Source organism: Lipotes vexillifer, unplaced genomic scaffold (assembly GCF_000442215.2).
Source record: "Lipotes vexillifer unplaced genomic scaffold, Lipotes_vexillifer_v1.1 scaffold21, whole genome shotgun sequence".
NCBI lineage: Eukaryota > Metazoa > Chordata > Mammalia > Artiodactyla > Lipotidae > Lipotes > Lipotes vexillifer.
In genome coordinates this window covers 4037021-4056736 of record NW_006774065.1, presented here as the reverse complement: position 1 = coordinate 4056736, position 19716 = coordinate 4037021, and the positions used below count along the sequence as shown (strand labels likewise).

Sequence of the window (19716 nt, the reverse complement as noted above, 5' to 3'; positions counted from 1 at the left end):
CACTCTTTATTATCCTCCCTGTTCACCTCCACCCCAGATTTAACTTAAGGGGAGATTCCAGGGCTTCCGAATCCCCTCCGTGGGCTTTTCACATGGCCAGGTCTGCAAAACCTGGCCCCAGTGAACAGCGTCCCGCGGAGCCCGCAATCCTCGAGCACACAGCTGCTTCTTCCCCTCCAACCCCGACTTCTGCGTGCAACTTTGTAACTCACGCTCCCGCCAGGGGGCCTATTTGCTCGGCCCGTTTGGCGGAAGGATTCCGCGCGCTATTGCAGTCACGTCAACTGTCTCCGCCCCCTTCCCGCGCTCTGGCCCCGCCCCCTCCTGGGTGCCCTATGGCCCATAAAGAAGTCCCGGCCGTGCCGCTGCACTCCCCGCGCACATCCGTGCGCCGCCCGAGGCTGGCTAAGGAGTCGGCGGCCATTTTGTTCTTCTCGTGGTTCCAGTGGGGAGAGAAGGAGGAAGCAGGGAGTGGGGCGGTTGGGGGGGACCCGCCGCGGCTTTTGCCACCGCCGCCACCACCATCTCTGTGCTCGTGGCGTGGGAAAGGAGGTGTAAATCCCGGGCGCGAGCCGGCGGCGGCGGCGCCACTGCGGGAGGGTCGGCGGTGGGAAGGCGATGGCGGATATAGATAAGCTCAACATCGACAGCATCATCCAACGGCTGCTGGAAGGTGAAGGGGGCGGCGGGCGGCTCCAGGGACTCGCGGGGGAAGGGGGATTTGGGAGGCGTTTTGGACTTGCAGCACCGAGAGGAGTGAGCCCCGCGAGTTCGCCCGCGGGCTGGGGGCTGCAGCGGGAGGGAGGCTGCCCGGGGTTCCGCACTTGGGCCAACCCGCGGGCACTCCTGGCTCCACTCATTCATTGCACGAGGGTGCTGCCTTCCTACTGGCCTTGAAATTTGAAAACTCCGCTCCCCACCCCCACGTTTCCGGTGCGTACCCCAGTGCGCCCCGCACACCCGACCAATCTTTGGATGAAGGTTGGGGGCCCCAGTCCAACTTACAGGACGGCACGTTACGAACTTTCTGGTCCTCGTTCTCTTGGAAAGCAACATGATGGGGATATGGATTCCACCGGGCTTGGGGGCTTCTTTCCTATCCTGCTCATTTTTATTTTTTGTGAGGCTGGGGTCGAGGGTCCCATTACTTGTTATTTGGTGACGAACGTTCACATCTCAAGGGGATGTTGGAACTCATCTTCTCCTGCCCTTCTAAATACTCTTTTTAAGTTGTCCTTATCTTGAAGAGGTCTCCGCGCTCTTTTCTGAACGTGGCTCTGAACCGAGAAGCCAGCAGTGATGACAGTTTCGTTAGGATCTTTCCAATGTGCCAGGCTCTGTAAGCGCTTTGCATTCATCGGATAAATACAGTCATGATATTAGCCAGCGCTTCTAAAGCGCTTACTGTGTGTCAGGCAGTTTTTGGAGCACTTTACACAGATTTCATGTAATACTCCCAGTAACCTTACGAGGTAGGTGCTATTATATTTAACTGTTTTTCAGAGGAAGATAAGACTCAAAGAAGTGAAGTCACTTGACCAAGGTCACATAGTAACAGTCAAGTTTCAAACCCAGGCAGCCAGGAGCTAGAAGTCATTCAAGTCACCCTATGTATGAAGGAAGGAGGTGTTAAGTGGTTAAGCAAAGGTTAAAAAAAATCTTAAATACTGGCTGATCTAAGACTCGTGAGGTGCCTGGTGATTGATTTATATTGATGTGGGAGACGGATGAAGTTCGGATTTTAAGGAGGGATGCCGAAATGAAATCACCCCTCACCACCCCCCAAATTCCAGAGCACATCTATCAATACTAACATCTAATTCCATACTTTGAAAGAATTCAGATCCCTTTCTTAATTTGAATACTGGATCATGTAGATTTGGCTGAGTTTTAACTGCTTTTTGTCTTTGTACATTTCTGAGTATTGTTGGACTGTAAATGCTGTGAGAGATGGAGTCGAGAGCATAAACAGTTGGACAGTTCTAGTGTTAGAATTTGCAGATCTTTTGTTTAAGTCATTAGAATGAAACTCCTAAAAATATCTCTTCTTAATCTCTGTAAGGTTTTTTCATTTACAGTTTCTTAAAAGAAAAACCCATTAAATAGACCCCTGAAATGTTGCTGCCATTTGTGGCTGAAAACCTTCTTTGTTCAGTACCTGGCATTTATTTAAGAACCACACTTTTTTTTTTTGCACCTTCATGAATGTATTTCTTTTCTCTTTTTATTATTTTTTTATACAGCAGGTTCTTGTTAGTCATCAGTTTTATACACATCAGTGTATACATGTCAATCCCAATCGCCCAATTCAGCACACCACCATCCCCACCCCGTGGGGTTTTACCCCCTTGGTGTCCATATGCTTGTTCTCTACATCTGTGTCTCAACTTCTGCCCTGCAAACCGAAGAACCACACTTTTAATACTAGTTACTACAGTTCTTCGATTTATGTGAGGCAGCAGTGGGTCAGAAACGGATTAAACAGTTTGCAATAAGAAAAGAACTTAAAATTTTGTTTTTCATTCAAAAATTGTAAATTCTGCATATCTCTGCAGGGACACATGCGACTAGTTAAGAGCTGGCTTTATTTCGTTGAGAAGGCAGGAAAAAATGGAATCTGTGGATTAGAAACATTAGAATTTTAAGATTAGGTAAATCTTAAGTCCAGGGTTTCCCATAACTCTGTATTCATATAACATTTTGTTAATTTTAATCTTGTTTTTTAAATTGTGCCAAGAAATTTGCCTTGATAAACTTGGATTATTTATGAGATCAGTCTTTATTAATAATTTCTATACATGTTTTGTACTTGAAAACCAGATTTTTTTTAACATTTCTTTTTTTTTCATTGAAATTAATAAAGCATTGTGATTTAATTCCTCGGGAATAAGCTAGCTGCTCAACAGATGTAAATTTCCTTCTTTTCTAGTCAGTGTTAAATTGGCAGGGAAACGGTTGAAAATGATCCGTTGAGTATATATATAATCCAAGGTAGAAAAGGTTGATAATAAGTTCTGTGATTCCTTTTTTTAATGCCCCACAAACTTTTTCCTGTAAAAATTTTAATTAAGATTTGAGTATATCTGAAAATGGAGGGAAATGTGAGTTTTGTGGCCTTGTTAGAATTGTTTACATGTTAGAGATTGTCTCCTTTTTTAAGGTGGAGGACTGTACAAGCTAAGTGAGAAGTAGTTCGGTAATAGTACTAAAAAGACCATTCAAAAGTGAAGTCTTATTTAAGAGAATACCGTGTTGCTTTTAGATTTTAGTCACTACAGCTTTGCAGTTCTTTTCTACTCTAAACTTTTTAGTGGATTTTCCTTAAGGAGGCATCACTTCTGCGACCCACCTCAGAAGATCTCTGCCTTGTGGGTGATAAAACCTTAAGGTTGTCACTCCTTCGTACCATTCATGTTCACTTATTTAAATAACTGCACAGTAAAACTTTGGATTTAGAGAATAAGCCAGCTGCTGATTTGTCTCATAGTCCTACTGTGTTGGATAAAAGTGAGGTTTGAGGCAGAGTAACTTTGTAAGTGATCTCGTTCGGGGAGCGGTGATGACTAGCTATTTTCTTGCAGAGCAGGCAGTTGTAACTTATTTTCACATCCTGATTTGCCAGAAGCATCTTGGCTCTGAAGATGGTGGTTGTCAAACCGAAAGACTGTGCCAAGCTCTGCACAATTGCTTGACTTGCTTTAGTGATTTAAATATGACCTCAGCCCTGGCCCTCAGACAGCGTTTACTAACTTAATCCTCTGACTTGTAAAAGTAACCCATGTGTTTAGATATTCGGTGTGAAATGAAATATGTTTATATTGTAATGTTTAAAAGACAGGGGTCCTGAAGATAATAAAGGACAATCGTAATGGCAAAAAGAAAAAAAAAATCTTAAAATGCTGACCAAAGAAAACAAAAATCATCTTTCCTAATGAGACCTCTGCAATTATTTTTTCTTTACACATCAGATAATTTCACCCATTAGAGGCTTTTCTTGGAATCAGTGATCATAGGGCATTTTGCTGATAAAGACAGTAATATTAAAGTAATGTGTTACTAATACTCTAAATTACAAGAAGTCCGTGTTGTGAGCCCCCTGCTCTTCCCACCCCTCCCGCATGTCAGTTGTATGCCGCGTCCTCTCCTATAAGGTAAGGCAAGAAAGCTCTTTTAGAGGCATGATCAGCAGCTTGCACCAATCCTAAACCATGGCATGGAAAGGATTACTCTCCTTGTGCCCACAGTGCCTCCTCGCCTGTCAGTAGCAGGAGGCAGCAGTGAAATCTAACGGGATGGTGTGTGTCATTCTGTTGTGCTTGAGGGAGGGAATGTTAGACCCAGCAGTGGAATCTAATGGGATGGTGTGTGTCATTCTGTTGTGCTTGAGGGAGGGAATGTTAGTTAGCCCTAGGAGCAGGAGGCCAGGCTTTCCTCCTCCAAGCTGGGGAAATGCATGCCATGCTGCACCATGCATTGGTAGCCCATCTGCGGTAGAGGTTGATGAGATTGTTTTATATCTGGGAAACTGCAGTCCTATAATAACCTATTCTGCAAAAGTATGTGCCAGTGCCAGTCAGTCTGCTTGACTAGGGTGAGGATTACTGATCTTGAAGCAGGGAAATCATTTCACTTAATTTACCATCACGGCTGTTAGTAGACCTTAAAGATTGAATTGTGAAGGAGATTGAATTGTGAAGGAGATAATATTCTGATATGAATTGCTTTGTAAATGAGGAAGCTGGAAAATCTTATTCAAGAAGAAAAAGGAAGGATTCAATCTCTTTGGAGTTTATAGAATTCTGGGACAAATTTTTATGTTTTGGGATCAGACCACTGTATCCAAAGCATGTAAAAATAGATGATTTACTTAATGGTCTTGATGTTTTATCTGAAATCTCCAATTTCACCCCAACTCTGGGGTTTACTGGCATCCCTCATCTAGAGGAGGGTGTATGTCACTGATATTAAGGCTTATGAAAATGAAAACCACTCATTACAAACGTAGGTTCAGATGTGAAGTCTAATCAGTGGTAGTTTATCAGAATTTGCGGCTAGATTGTTTGCAGGAAAGTTTTAATGTTACAAATATTCACTGTTTTTTGTTTGTTTTGGTTTGAGATTTTATTTTCCTAAATCTGTCAGATATTGTGAGGTTATTGATAGTCACTGAAATGAATATGATGTGGCATATTGTTAAGATTGCCACCTACTTTAATAGGATTATCTTATTAGCAAAATGTCTGTTGATTTATTTTTACACCGGTTGTGCCAGTTTTAGGTTTTAAAACTTGATTATAGTTCAGCTGAGGCTTTTTGGTGGGTATGCTATTCCTTTTCTATGATCTTCTTTTAACAGTTAAGGGGCAAGAAGAATACTTGCTTATTCCTCATAAATAATCCCAGAGTAGTCTTAAATTTCCCTCTATGGTTTTCATCTCTGCTTTGTTACCAGGCTGTCAGAAAAGTTAATGTTGTTTTGTGAGAAAAAGCTGGCGTTGCAAATAATCACCAATGACATTATTTTATTATATCAGGTTTTTATCAGTTTGTTTTCAGTAAAATTGCACGGGAGTTTTTATCATGTGCTCATGTTAGTGATTTGCCAGATAAATAAATGATCAGGTAAGTCAGAACAGAGCAGCCCTTGCTGGTAACAGCCATAGTGCATTTTTTTCTGAATCTACCATTTTAACCAGATAAAAGTTTTCGCTCAAAAATCACACATTTGGGAATTCCCTGGCGGTCCAGTGGTTAGTACTTTGAGCTCTCACTGTCGAGGGCTCGGGTTCAATCCCTTGTCTGGGAACTAAGATCCCATAAGCTGTTCCCCCACAAGTCGCACGGTGCAGCAAAAAAAAGAGAGAGAGAGAAGTCACACATTTAAGATCTAAGTTTAAGATCTAAGTTGACCATTTTGATATATCAGTCACTAACCTACATATGTTCACTGTGCCTGCTGATTTTATTTCCATGCAGTGCCTAGCACCTGGACTTATGAGAAACATTCCACCTGGAAAATGGAATTCTTATTTGTTGGAATATTTTGGATTCTGTTGGCAATTGTTGAAATAATTTGATACATGCAATTTGGACTACTACTTAGGAAGGTATCATGAGGAGACAGCCCTTGAGTTTCCCACCTAGGGTCTCCTTTTTGTGTAGGTTTCTCCCATCATGCATAGAGCACAGTGAGGGTTTTAAACCATGCAGTAGTGACTGATTTTATTGAGCAGAGCTGTACTGTTTGCATTTTTTCTTTGTAGCTAATAGCGATAAAGTAGATATTCAAGCCTTTGTGTTTTTAATGGTATTGAAGATGTCCCTGAGATAAACTTTTAGTTTTATAGTTTTTATGAATGGCTAGTTTTAGCTACAGTGTTTATAATAATCTGTGGTTACCTAGTTTGTCTTATTTTGTTCATCCTCCACTAGAATGTAAACCTCTCAAGAAAAAGGACAGAGTTGTCTGTCCTGTTGCCCGGTATCCCCAGCATCCAACACAGGGTCTGGCATGTAGTGGTGCCTAGCAACTATTTTGTTGAATATTTGAATGAAGCATGGTAAAAATGAATATTGAAAGTCTTAAACAGATGACATCATTTAGTTCTTTTTTAATGCTTCCTATATGTAAGGATGCTTTATGATTTTATATCCCTTTATCAAATTTTTCTTAGGGAGCAATGTATGTTGGAGTTTCAGTATGTCCTATAAAAACTCCTTTGGTTTAGAAGTTTAATGAAGAACAAATTCCTTTTTTTTCACTTTTTCATCTTTATTATTGCTTATGAATTTGTAAAATGAAAAAAAACAGTTATGTGCTAGTTTACTTGCTTTCATTTGTTTTGTTTCTAAGTTAATACCATATATTTTAAACTTATTTTCAAGATGAAGAACAAATTCTTAACTGGGAGGGTGGTCTGCTGGAATCACTGCTTCAGACCTAGAATCAGTCGGGGCCTGGTGTCCTCCTTACAAGCTCTGTGATCTTGGACCAAGTTACTGAGCCTCTTCCAGCCTGTAACCCAAAGAAATGACAGTGCTAACATCATGGGATTGTTGTGTTGAATGGCAGTATAAAGCCTGGGAAGTGCTCGGTTCGTATTAGCTACAACTAATGCATGATTCTATTTGATGGACACTGAAAATAGTGAAAGTAGATTTTTATGCTGTTAGCCAATAGGCCATTTTTAAGAAATGTCTACAGTGTTCACTCAGACTGCCAAAACCCATTTTGAAATCTTTATCTTCTGTTGCATAAATTATCTTCAACTTGAAATTTAAGAGTAATCCTAAATTTTCACAACTAGAAACTAGTAAAGCCTATGGGGAAATGACACTATTGCTTTGTGATTTTAAGGCACAGACACAATTTTTGTTCTTGTTTTTTGCTAATCAAAAGTATATAGCTTGGGGGCTTCCCTGGTGGCGCAGTGGTTGAGAGTCCGCCTGCCGATGCAGGGGACACGGGTTCGTGCCCTGGTCCGGGAAGATCCCACATGCCGTGGAGCAGCTGGGCCCATGAGCCATGGCCACTGAGCCTGCGTGTCCGGAGCCTGTGCTCCGCAACAGGAGAGGCCACAACAGTGAGAGGCCCCCGGAATCCCAAAAAAAAAAAAAAAAAAAGTATGTAGCTTGGAATGCATGCTAATTGTAATGCCACAAATTAACAGATTTATTCAGACTTCATTCATGTAACAGATTTTGTGCACCTACCATGTACTGACCATGGGCAGGTACACTGCAGAGCAAGTGGTGTGGTCCTGGCGTTTACATTCTACCAGGAGGTCCAGATGAATAGGTGGAAGCAGACTGGCAATTATAATACAGTGTGTGCTGGGCGGTGACCAGGTGTTGTGAGAGCATTTCAGAAAGCATAAAGCAGGCTTGTTGAGGGCAGAGGAGATGGCTAAGAGAGGTTTTCCAGAGTGAAGTGATATCTAAGCGGTCACGAAAAATGAGCAGGTATTCGCCAGTTGGTAGATGGTTTTGGCAGTTTCTATTTTTATAATTTTATTTTTTGAGCTAATTGTAGGGAATTTAAGAAGTTTTGGGACTATGTTGTTTTTAGTGAGTGCTGTTCATCAAATATATATCTTGATTTGTTCTGGAAAAACTGCGTTTAATCCTCACTCCAATGCATATATGTGGAATGTAGAAAAATGGTACAGATGAACCTGTTTGCAAGGCAGAAGAAGTAGAGACACAGAGGTAGAGAACAAACTATGGACACCAAGGGGTGGGGGGTGGGGGTGGATGAATTGGGAGATTGGGATTAACAAATACACACTAACTCATAGGTATAAAACAGGTAACTAATGAGAACCTGCTGTATAGCACAGGGTTCTCTACTTCGCTTTGTTGCACAGTAGAAACTAACACAACATTGTAAAACAGCAGTACCCCAATTAAAAAAAAAATCCTCACTCCACATTAGGAATACTTTTTAAATTGTTAGTATTGTTCTTTACTAATCTCTGTACATTCCCACTTGAGAGACAAGCAGAATAAGAGAACTAAAATTACCATGAACTGTCTAATGGTGGTAGTGGGAAGCCTCCAAAACCAGTAAAATTTATATTAGCAGCATTGATTTAATCTGATGGCATTGGTGTAATATGATAGCATTCATATTAAAAGAGTAGCCTGTGTGTTCCTTATAGGTGTAAGTCAGTTATTACATATTCTCCCAAAAGACTTAGAGTGGGCTATTCACTTACAGGTGTGGGGGCTCTTCTGAAAAAGATTCCGGTTGAAACCAGAAGCATCTAGGAGTCCCCTAGCCAAAAATAAAGTTTCCTGTTGGGCAGTCTGCCCAAGCGTCTGGCTGACTTGTTGTAAAATCACTAATGATTGGGGTTTTCTGGCCAGTGAAGCAGGGATCCCACTATCTTTCCATTGGGAGTGTTTCTTGAATTCTCTCCTTGGTGTGTCTAGAGAGAAAAAATTACTTTGGTTCTGGAAAAAAAATCATTTTTTGTTGTACAAATAGCTCAGTTGATGTTGTAAATATTATATATGTGTCTATTTTGCATAATTCCCTCAAAAGATTATCCTTACTATGCTTTCCCTTTAATTGCTTCTTGTTTCTTTATATTTGATCAGAATGAGACTGGCAGTCATTTAGTTTAGTTACATATTTTGGAGTCCAAAGAGGTGATTTTCCCAAGCTATAAAATCAAGACAGAAACTTGGGGCTTCTGGCTCCCGATTCAGTGCACTCAACATTTTCTTTTTTTTGTGCCCTTCAAGAGTTTGACTCTTCTCACATGTCATCCTTTCTTATTTATTGTCTTTCATTGAAAACAAATAACACCCTTCCATTTCTGCTCAAAACTTGTTTCTTCAGGGAATTCAGTTTCAGTGGCTATTCAGGCTGAAGGATGGCTTTCCCTAAGACAATATTTCTCAAACTTGGACACAGCCCTTTTTAATGGAAAAAAATTCTCAACAGGCATCAGAGTTTTTTACTTGTAGTTTTTATTACTCTGTAATGTTACTTAGATGTTTACAGAACAAAGCTAGATACAAACCAGTTAAACCTGTTGCTTTTGTTCAGCTATTAGGCCAAATGATTTTGTGATTTTGAATACAAAGCCTCCAAAACTGATAAAATTTAAATTAACAGCATTGATTTAATCTGCTCATCACTTTTTATTGGGTTTAATGGTGGAAAGATGTAGCCTTAGTTTTGTATTTAGTCTGGTCCGGAATTTTTGCTTCAGTTCTAATTTGGAGAATGCTTGCTTTCATAAATCTTTTGTACATAACAAGTATTAAGATTTTGATTGTGAGTTTTTGGCAAGCAGGCCAGTTCATAACTCAAATTAAGGTAAATTTAGCAATTCAGTGCTATTTATTATGTATTTAATAACTGTCTAGTCTGTTACAACTGGAATCAAATCAGAATTTTATTTCCTACTACTACTTACCTGCTGATAGATGAATTGTTATAAGGCCAGAGGATATCTTGTACTTCACTTTGATAGTAAGTAGCACTCAGAGTGCTCTGATGCGGGCACTTGGGAGTTTAGGACACTTGGTGCTGTGCCATGATTTCTTTTTGCCTTTTCTCAATTTTTATCTGTTCAAATTACTAGGAAACCTTTCTCACAGCACACGCTGACATCCTTTGCCCTGTAGAGGCATGATTGTATTGCAGGCCCAGAAAGTTGCACAGCAAAATATGCATAGCAAGCACACAGTGTGTTTTAATGAAATGAAAACAACACTTAAGTTTGTTCATAGATAAATCTGGGACCCTTGGGAGACCTGTGGACCTCTGAAAAACACTGATTGAGAGGGGAGATCTGAGCATTTCCAATCTCACATTTTAAAACGAGGAATTCTTAGAACCAGCTCAGTAACATGACAATCTCTAAAATCTCCTGCTACACAAATACTAATTCATTTATAAGGCTGGAGAAGGGAAGACAAGACAGAGAGGCAAAAAGAGCTGGCCTGGTGGGCGGGTTATAGGTGAACCAGGCCAATTGTATGTCTTGGATGCAGAACTGAGGCCTTGAGCTGTGCCCAGGGGAGTCTGATTTCACAAGCGATAAGACTTTTCTAACAGTATTCATACACAGAGGATGACCCCTTGATCAGGATACTGTAAAGAAGTCTTACCTTGGTGTAGAAAATGCAACTGAATCTCTGAAATCCTGTCTTAAGATTTTAAGATTGTAATTAGGCATTAAAATCATGTTCTTTATAAATGTCCTGAAAATAAAGCCTAGCCAGAAAGTAGTTAAACTGTATTTTTGCCTCCTCTTTATTTAAAACTTGTACCTTTTCCGATATTTTTAATTTTTACGTTAAATCTTATTTTGACTTCTCTTGACTGAATTGGGGTTTTTCTCCCCTACAGTGAGAGGGTCCAAGCCTGGTAAGAATGTCCAGCTACAGGAGAATGAAATCAGAGGACTGTGCTTAAAGTCCAGAGAGATCTTTCTCAGTCAGCCTATCCTACTAGAACTTGAAGCACCACTCAAAATATGTGGTAAGTTTTGGAACACAGTTATCTTTGGTTACGTGTTTGATTGACTGAGTCAGGGATATATAGATGACCTTGTGTTAGCCAACAAAATCATTTACTATATATGAGTAACCTGGAACTACTTAAAATTAATGTAGCTTTAGAATAAATACCTCTAATGGACTTAATGTGCTTAGATGTGCTTCGCATTTTCTTAAAATTATTTCACTAAACGAATATAAACATTGCAGAAGAAAGGAAAGAAATGAAACAGAATGGAGAGCTAAAAAAAGGCCTGAATTATGAGTATATAGGGATTATATTTAAGCTTAAAGCAACACTGGTTATGCCTAAAAATATGCCATTTTGTAGTTCTGTTTCTACATGATAGATACAGATAACCATTATAAAAACTAAACTCTATCTGAGAAATGCTATATTTATTCTTCTAACATATTTGACTGCATTGATGAATCTTGTGGTGTTTGTTTTTGTTTTTAAGTAAAATATTCTTTGGCATTATCTAGCAGGGAGATATTGAAAGCCAGATGCATTGGTGGGTGTACTGTGTGTACACCTTTGTTCACACTGGGCCAGGGCTTGTTAAGAGTGCAGCACTTATGCTGACACGATCCCCAGAGACTGAGCTGTCGGAGATCTGATATTGATCAGCCAACCTGAAAGGAAAACCGTGTTACTTGGCAAGAAGCCCTGCCTAGGCATTAATAATCCTTTCCATAAAATAAATTCTCAATTAGTTGAGTTTTGTGTGAGAGTCTGGATACACACATACACTTAAAATTATCACTAAGCTCACTTGAACTAAATATGATACAAGTTTGGAAATTAGTAATGTTAGTGGCTTGGACTATTTGTATGAAGACACTATGTAACAGAATTCTTGCTTCTAGGTGATATCCACGGACAATACTATGATTTGCTTCGACTTTTTGAGTATGGTGGTTTCCCGCCAGAAAGCAACTACCTGTTTCTTGGGGACTATGTGGACAGGGGAAAGCAGTCATTGGAGACTATCTGCCTCTTATTGGCTTACAAAATCAAATATCCCGAGAATTTTTTTCTTCTCAGAGGAAACCATGAATGTGCCAGCATCAATAGAATTTATGGATTTTATGATGAATGTAAGTACTTTCTACATCTAAGGAAGATTTACTCAAATTGAGATTCTTGGTCATAAACTGAACATATTTCTGTTAGGATTTGCGAGTTTAGATGTAGTGTTGTAATTTCTCACGTTTACTATTTCATTACCTTGTTTTTATCCTTGTTTTTCTTTCTTGGTGTAAAAAATAGCACTCATTGCCATATAATAATCCCCTGGATTCTTGTATGATGTGATGATTAGATTAGGAAGTAGCGATCACAGTGGTGATTTCTTTAAGATAATTTTTGTGATGAATAGTCACAGATAATTTAATTCTTAGTACAACTCTGAGAATCTGTCCACATAATTAGCTTCGTTTTTGACAACTTTGAGATAAAATCTCATTTTGTAAACTTCATCCATCTTAAGTGTACAATTCAGTGATTAAGTGAATTCATAGTTATACAACCATCACCAACAGCCCTATGCAAGCACTGATTACTTTCTGTCTCTATAGGTTTGTCTTTTCTAGACATTTCATATAAATGGAAACTTGCAATATACAAATAATTACTTTTTGTAATTTGTAATGTAGTTTTTTTCCTTCTGGCACATCTGCACCCCAGGTAAAATAGCAGTTACTATCTGAAATTGTGCTGAAAGGAGACAACAAAATTGAGGGGGGGGAGCTAATTAAAAATATTTGTAGGGCTTCCCTGGTGGCGCAGTGGTTGAGAGTCTGCCTGCCGACGTAGGGGACATGGGTTCGTGCCCCAGTCCGGGAAGATCCCACATGCCGCGGAGCTGCTGGGCCCGTGAGCCATGGCCGCTGAGCCTGCGCGTCCGGAGCCTGTGCTCCGCAACGGGAGAGACCACAACAGTGAGAGGCCCGCGTACCGCAAAAAAAAAATTTTTTTTACAAGAGTCTTTTTTTTTAATTAATTAATTTATTTTTTTGTTGTTTCTTTTTGGCTGAGTTGGGTCTTCGTTGTTGCTCACAGGCTTCCTCTAGTTGTGGAGAGCAGGGCTACTCTTCGTTGCAGTGCACGGGCCTCTCATTACAGTGGCTTCTCGTTGTGGAGCACAGGCTCTAGGCGCACAGGCTTCAGTAGTTGTGGCTCGCGGGCTCTAGAACACAGGCTGAGTAGTTGTGGCGCACGGGCTTAGTTGCTCCGTGGCATGTGGGATCTTCCCGGATCAGGGCTCGAACCCATGTCCCCTACATTGGCAGGTGGATTCTTAACCACTGTGCCACCAGGGAAGTCCCAGAAACAAATTTCTTAAAGCCTTGAAAATAATCAGTTTTGGTGGAGAGTTTTATTGTTGATGCTGCTGTTTTTAAGTAACTATTAAAAAAAAATTTTTTTTTTTAATTTTAAAAAATCCTTACCTCCATCTTCCTTTTGTATTCATCATTTCTGCCAGCAGGAGGGTTCAGGCTGGGAGGAAAAGGAATTTGAATTACTAGCGCTTGCCAGTGTAATTATAACAAGGCTGGTAAAGCATTGTCACTGTGACCCTCCCCTAGACTGTAATAATAACCTGTAGTCTCTCAGGGTATGGTGTTTTTCCATCTCAGTTTCACATAGATGTGTTCAGCTAGCGCATTTGTTAGAAGTACATTGCTAGAAAGGTTATGTTTATAGACTTGGCCCTCATACTCGCAACCTCTTACATGACTATATATGTATGTCTATGGCCCTGAGACCCAGCTCATAAGATGAGGCTGGAGGAAATTAACTATACTTCAGTAAAAAATTAAAAACAAAACAAAACAGGATGAGGCAGGAGGGATTACCAAGAAGAAAAATACTGTGGGTTCTGAACTGACTGGGACACCTGAGTTGGGCAGGAAAGGTACTTGATATTGACAATGAGTCTATTAGAGAAGTACTAGTAAGGCAGTTAGTTACTACTCCTCAGGTAATGAAATGAGGGGCAGAGAATTTTATAACATTTTGTTTTAGGTATTTGTTACAGGTACTACTTTTTAGAACAGGTTCCTTTTTACACAGCTGTTAGCAAGTATTTTGTTGTTTTCATTAACGAAGTTCAAATCCATAAGATCTCTTCGTTGTGACATATATCCTAGTCCAAAGGTATTGGCTACATCATTTTTGTTTCTGTTTAATGTGAGGCCCTATGATTTAGAAGATCAGTACTGATTGGAATCAGTTTTGACTCTTGTTCATCCTCAAGACTGATGTAATGACCTTGTACTCCAGCTTTCCCCTCTCCCATCAGGCAGGTATAATTTGCCACCCAGTCTATTTGTGGGCCTAAAAGTGTTCTTGACTTAGGTGGCTTTCAGTTGGTGCTTCGCCTACTTTTTTAAAAAACCTTGATAATTTTGTTAAAATTTTACTGTACTGAAAAATTTTATTCAAATGGAAATTTCCATGGAACAATTTAAAAACCACTGTTCTATGTGGTAGACTTATTTCCTAAGTGTAACAAGCACTCTGTGCTACAATTTCTCCCCCCACCCCCAATTTTATGACTGTAGTCCTGGAAAAGCTGAGCTATCTGTTGTTGGATAAAATGTGAATGTGTGTTATCCTTTTCTGATACCAGAGCTGTCTGGTCTGTAGTAATAGGAAACTGCATTAGGGGTTCTGGCTCAGAATCTGAGGATTTGGAAGCTTGTAGAGACCTTGGCAATTATCTAGGAATCCTGGAGCCAGATGCTCCTAGTGGTCTGAAGTGGCCTTAGGGAGGAAGTGTAGAGAGGAGAGGAAGCAGGAGCCCAGGACTTAGTTAAGATGCTCAGAGACAACAGGAGGAAGAATCTTAATTTTTTTTTAATTTATCTATTTTTGACTGCATTGGGTCTTTGTTGCTGTGTGCGGACTTACGCTAGTTGCGGTGAGTGGGGGCTACTCTTCGTTGTGGTGCGCGGGCTTCTCATTGCAGTGGCTTCTCTTGTTGCAGAGCACGGGCTCTAGGCCCGCGGGCTTCAGTAGTTGTGGCACACAGGCTCAGTAGTTGTGGCTCGTGGGCTCTAGAGCGCAGGCTCAGTAGTTGTGGGATACGGGCTTTGTTGCTCCGCAGCATGTGAGATCTTCCTGGACCAGGGCTGGAACCCGTGTACCCTGCATTGGCAGGCGGATTCTTAACCACCGAGCCACCAGGGAAGCCCAAGGATCTTAATTTTTGATAGAGAAGCCAACAAAAATAGCAAAGGAATCCATAAGAATAGCTGGAGTGCGTTGTGAAACTAAAGAATCAAGGAGTGAAGCAGACTTCAAGAAGGAAGAGAATCTGTTGGCACTGGCAAATGCAGCATCTGAGCAAAGGAAAAATCCAGGGGAGCCATTGGAATGTTGTTCAGAGACAGGCTTCAGTAGAAAATGGAGACAGAACCAAATCACTTTTATACATAGGGATTAGGACAACCCAGCCCTGTTCTTGTATTATTACCATTGTTGGAAATTGGCGGTGCACAGGTTCCCCTTCAGGCTTTTGTAGAGAGGAATTCTGTTAGGCTTCCAGAAAACTCCAGTGAAGGAAGATATGGGACAAAGGGAATTAGTGGCCTCCAAAGAAATACAAAACAGGGTGAACCAGGGTGAGGGTTATACCCAGTCATAAAGAAACATAAACTATTAGGAGAAAAAACAAAAATCCTCCTCTGCAAAGGGAGAAGTCAAACGTTTGTTGAATTTGCATTGTGTTTCAAGCCTGTGCTAAACTTTCTCCCTGACTTGATTTGCAGTGGAGTGGAAGATGTGGTTAAGGAAGCCTGTTGCTTGGGCCCTTCTCGAACTCAAAAGAAAGGGTACATTGAAAGCTGTAAACCTTTCAGTATCCACAGGATAAAAATGGAGAAGAGACTGAGGACAAACTTAGTTTAGGAGTAAGATTGTGCTTTTAACCTTTGGTGTTTTTTAGTATGGAGTGTACAGGAGACGAAGGCACCCTAACAATTGGGTCTTCCTCATCCAATTCAGAAAGATTTGTATTTCCAAGGTTTATGAGTGGGTTTTTTACTCAAAACATAGTTTACCTGTGGAAACAGTGCCTGAAAGGTATGCTTCTGTTCAAAGCACACAGTGACTCCAGAATGCATGGAATATATGGGTTGGTGAGGTGGGAATATAACCACCCTGTAACATTTTTGGTGGGGGGGCATTCTCAGTGTTTGTGCAGCATGTTAGGGCTATCCTGGTGTGCCTGCAATAAGCAATCTGTATTCCTCTGTAGTCGTTGTGCTTCCTACTAGAATATTTAGGGGGGGCTGGGAATTAAATGGTTCCAGTAGCTTATTGAGGGTGGTGGTAGATGAGATTGGTGTTAACTCTCAGAGGCTTCCTCAGAAGGAAGATTATAATGGCACATGTGTGAGTTCTTAGTTGCCTTTAGAAATAGGAACCTACTTTCAGGTTGAGAGTGGACAAAACAGACTAGATTTCAAACAGAGTTGGTGTTATCAAATAATTGTTGAGGTTTAATGGTTATCCTTAATCATTATATCTGGAATTCTGATTTCAGACTTCCATGGAATTTTAAAATACTTCATATGAAACTGTAAGTTGTTGCTTATAAATCAGACATCTCCAAGTATTATATATATCTGATTCTCTTTTTTAATAAAAGCATAGTTTTTGTTTACTTAAGGTAGTCAGAACCTTGCCTTGGAGGACTTGTCCTGAGGGAATGTACCTACAGAACACCAGTCTCTTTTTAACCATCCCAAAATTTTTACAGGTAAAAGAAGATATAACATTAAACTATGGAAAACTTTCACAGACTGCTTTAACTGTTTACCGATAGCAGCCATCGTGGATGAGAAAATATTCTGCTGTCATGGAGGTATGCGGGCTGATTTTAATTCCACATAGGTTTTGATCTCTTCTAAGGAGTGTACACTTTGATATTTATCATCCCAATGAGTTATCATTGGGATGACTTCCTCTGTTAGGTAACTCCTGTATTGCTGTGTTAAATCTTGGGTCCATTTTGGCACATCCAGGATCATTTGGATACAAGTCCAGAGTACCCAGTTGATTTGTTACAGGGAATTAAGGGTTCTGTAACAACTTTGAAAATAGAGCAAAAAGGATTTTTGAATATAAAATAAACAATATGCTGTACCATAGATCCTCTAGGATACTGAAAATGTAAATAGACTTCCCCTTGGTCTGTTTTTGATCCTTTCCTTTCAGAAATTTTTTGACTTAGATGTTAAAAGTTATTTTGCTTGGTGGTTGTGCTGTATATGATGTAATTAAAATAATAATTGCAAAGAGGATTTCTTTCCATCTGTGATCAGAAATTAGACAACCATCAAAGAGCCAACTCACTATGTTTTAATAAATCCACTATCCTTGCCTTCCTTATATACTTAAACTGGTTTTGGTAGAGTTGGGCATGTGATTTTAAACTCATGAGAGTCAGCTACATCTGAGCTGGTCTGATAGATTTTATGGTCCTTGGACAGCGCCGGTTTCCTAGAAAGCTCCATCACCTGAGTGTCTGCATCCTCTATGCCCAGTCACTACAAATGGTCACCAGGGTGCTCTGTATGTTGAGGTAACTTTCTATATGCTATTTAAGCACACTGTACCTTGCAAATTAGTGCATGTAATAAGTTCCAGTGCCCCCCGGTTTTTTTTTGTTTTGTTTTTTGTTTTTTTTTGCGGTATGTGGGCCTCTCACTGTTGTGGCCTTTCCCATTGCGGAGCAAGGCTCCGGACGCGCAGGCTCAGCGGCCATGGCTCATGGGCCCAGCCGCTCCGCGGCATGTGGGATCTTCCCGGACTGGGGCACGAACCCGTGTCCCCTGCATCGGCAGGCAGACTCTCAACCACTGAGCCACCAGGGAAGGCCCCCCCACCCCCGCCTTATTTTAACCAAAGCTAAATAAGAAAACGTAGCCAAAGATTTAATGTAAGCCTTTGTAAGAGTCACTGGGTGTCTCTGTAGACAAATGGAGCTGTTAAAGTGGTAACATCCTTTTTATTTTTTTTTAAGTGGTAAGGAGCATTGCTACATGAGCCTTTATTTTATTATTATTTTTTTTAATTTTTAATTTTATTTTACTTATATTTTTATACAGCAGGTCTAACATCCTTTTTAAAGTTCTGTTTCCTTCAATTTTTTTTTTTTTTTCATTTAATAGGTTTATCACCAGATCTTCAATCTATGGAGCAGATTCGGCGAATTATGCGACCAACTGATGTGCCAGATCAAGGTCTTCTTTGTGATCTTTTGTGGTCTGACCCCGATAAAGATGTCTTAGGCTGGGGTGAAAATGACAGAGGAGTGTCCTTCACATTTGGTGCAGAAGTGGTTGCAAAATTTCTCCATAAGCATGATTTGGATCTTATATGTAGAGCCCATCAGGTATTGATTTTGAATTTTACATGTACACTTAAGAGCATGTGTGTGAGCACAGATTCTCCTTGTTGATTTTGGTGGGTAGGTATTGCTTATTTATACAAAACGTCTCTGGAAGTGTGACCTACAGGATATCAGGCTCAACGGGAAACTGAAGAGTGGTTTTACCCACCTAAAATTTGCACCTCCTTATACTGAAAATGTTTTCTCTCCAAGGTGGTTGAAGATGGATATGAATTTTTTGCAAAGAGGCAGTTGGTCACTCTGTTTTCTGCACCCAATTATTGTGGAGAGTTTGACAATGCAGGTGCCATGATGAGTGTGGACGAAACACTAATGTGTTCTTTCCAGGTAGAGGATGCTTTCAGCATTGTTTCCTTTTATTATGTCTGAATTTTACTGATTTTTTTTAAAGTGCTACTTTCTGCCTACTGTTCATTTATGTTGAGTAGACTGAATTTTTATTTTCCCTTAACTGGTGTTTGTCCTAGTTCAGTAATGAGTGAATTCCTTTTAAAGGAAAAAAATTATCATAGAACCCTTCCTCCAGTGTTGAATTTAACTGTTTTTACATTATTTAAATACATAAAAACCACAATATATTAGCTTCGTATGCTTATGGCTCCTTTACTATAAGTCTAAAACTACAGTGTCAGTGCAACGTTCAGCTAAAATTAAATCACCACTTGCACTTGAAAGTGATACTGACTGCCATGTGCCAGATGTGCTATGTAATTACTCACTTCTCCCACCACTTTTCTCTAGTCTAATTTCTATAAAACCTCTTATTGAGTCACCATGACATCATTTGGCCTTCACTTGGCACAAAAGAATCATTTACACATAAAGTCTACCTCAATCTTTTTCTCATTCACTTGTTATGAATAAACTTGTATGACTTCAGGCTAGCCCAATCATAACAAAAGTACAGCCACTGAAGTCATGTGGCAGTCATCAGTTAACTGAATTTAAAACAGGTGTTTTTTGTGTTTAGCCAAGTATCAGGGAGAGCTTGCAGCTCCCAGAGATTGTGACATGATTCCCTAGGGCAGGGGTCCCCCACCCCCGGGGCCAAGTTAGGAACCGGGCCACACTGGGTGAGCGACTGAGGCTTCATTTGCCACTCCCCGTCGCTCTTCATCCATAGCTTGCATTACTGGCTGAACCATCGCCGCCAGACCCGCCCTTTTTAAAAAATTGTCTTCCACAAAACCGGTCCCTGGTGCCAGAAAGGTTGGGAACTGCTGCCCTAGGGGCTTGAGGGACACTACTCTAAAGAACTCCCCCCCCCCCCCCC

The 19716-nt window shown here is 40.4% G+C and overlaps 1 protein-coding gene across 1 annotated transcript in view; it reads left to right on the top strand.

Moving 5' to 3' along the window:
* The first annotated feature begins 343 nt into the window (after positions 1–343).
* Positions 344–19716, top strand: part of PPP1CC (protein phosphatase 1 catalytic subunit gamma) — a 21046-nt gene continuing 1673 nt past the window's right edge. Inside the window, exons 1-6 of the mRNA XM_007448736.1 lie at positions 344–673; positions 10868–10999; positions 11887–12117; positions 16788–16892; positions 18202–18425; positions 18636–18770. Coding sequence (XP_007448798.1) covers positions 619–673; positions 10868–10999; positions 11887–12117; positions 16788–16892; positions 18202–18425; positions 18636–18770 — 882 coding nt within the window. The 5' untranslated portion in view covers positions 344–618. The remainder of the gene's footprint in view (positions 674–10867; positions 11000–11886; positions 12118–16787; positions 16893–18201; positions 18426–18635; positions 18771–19716) is intronic.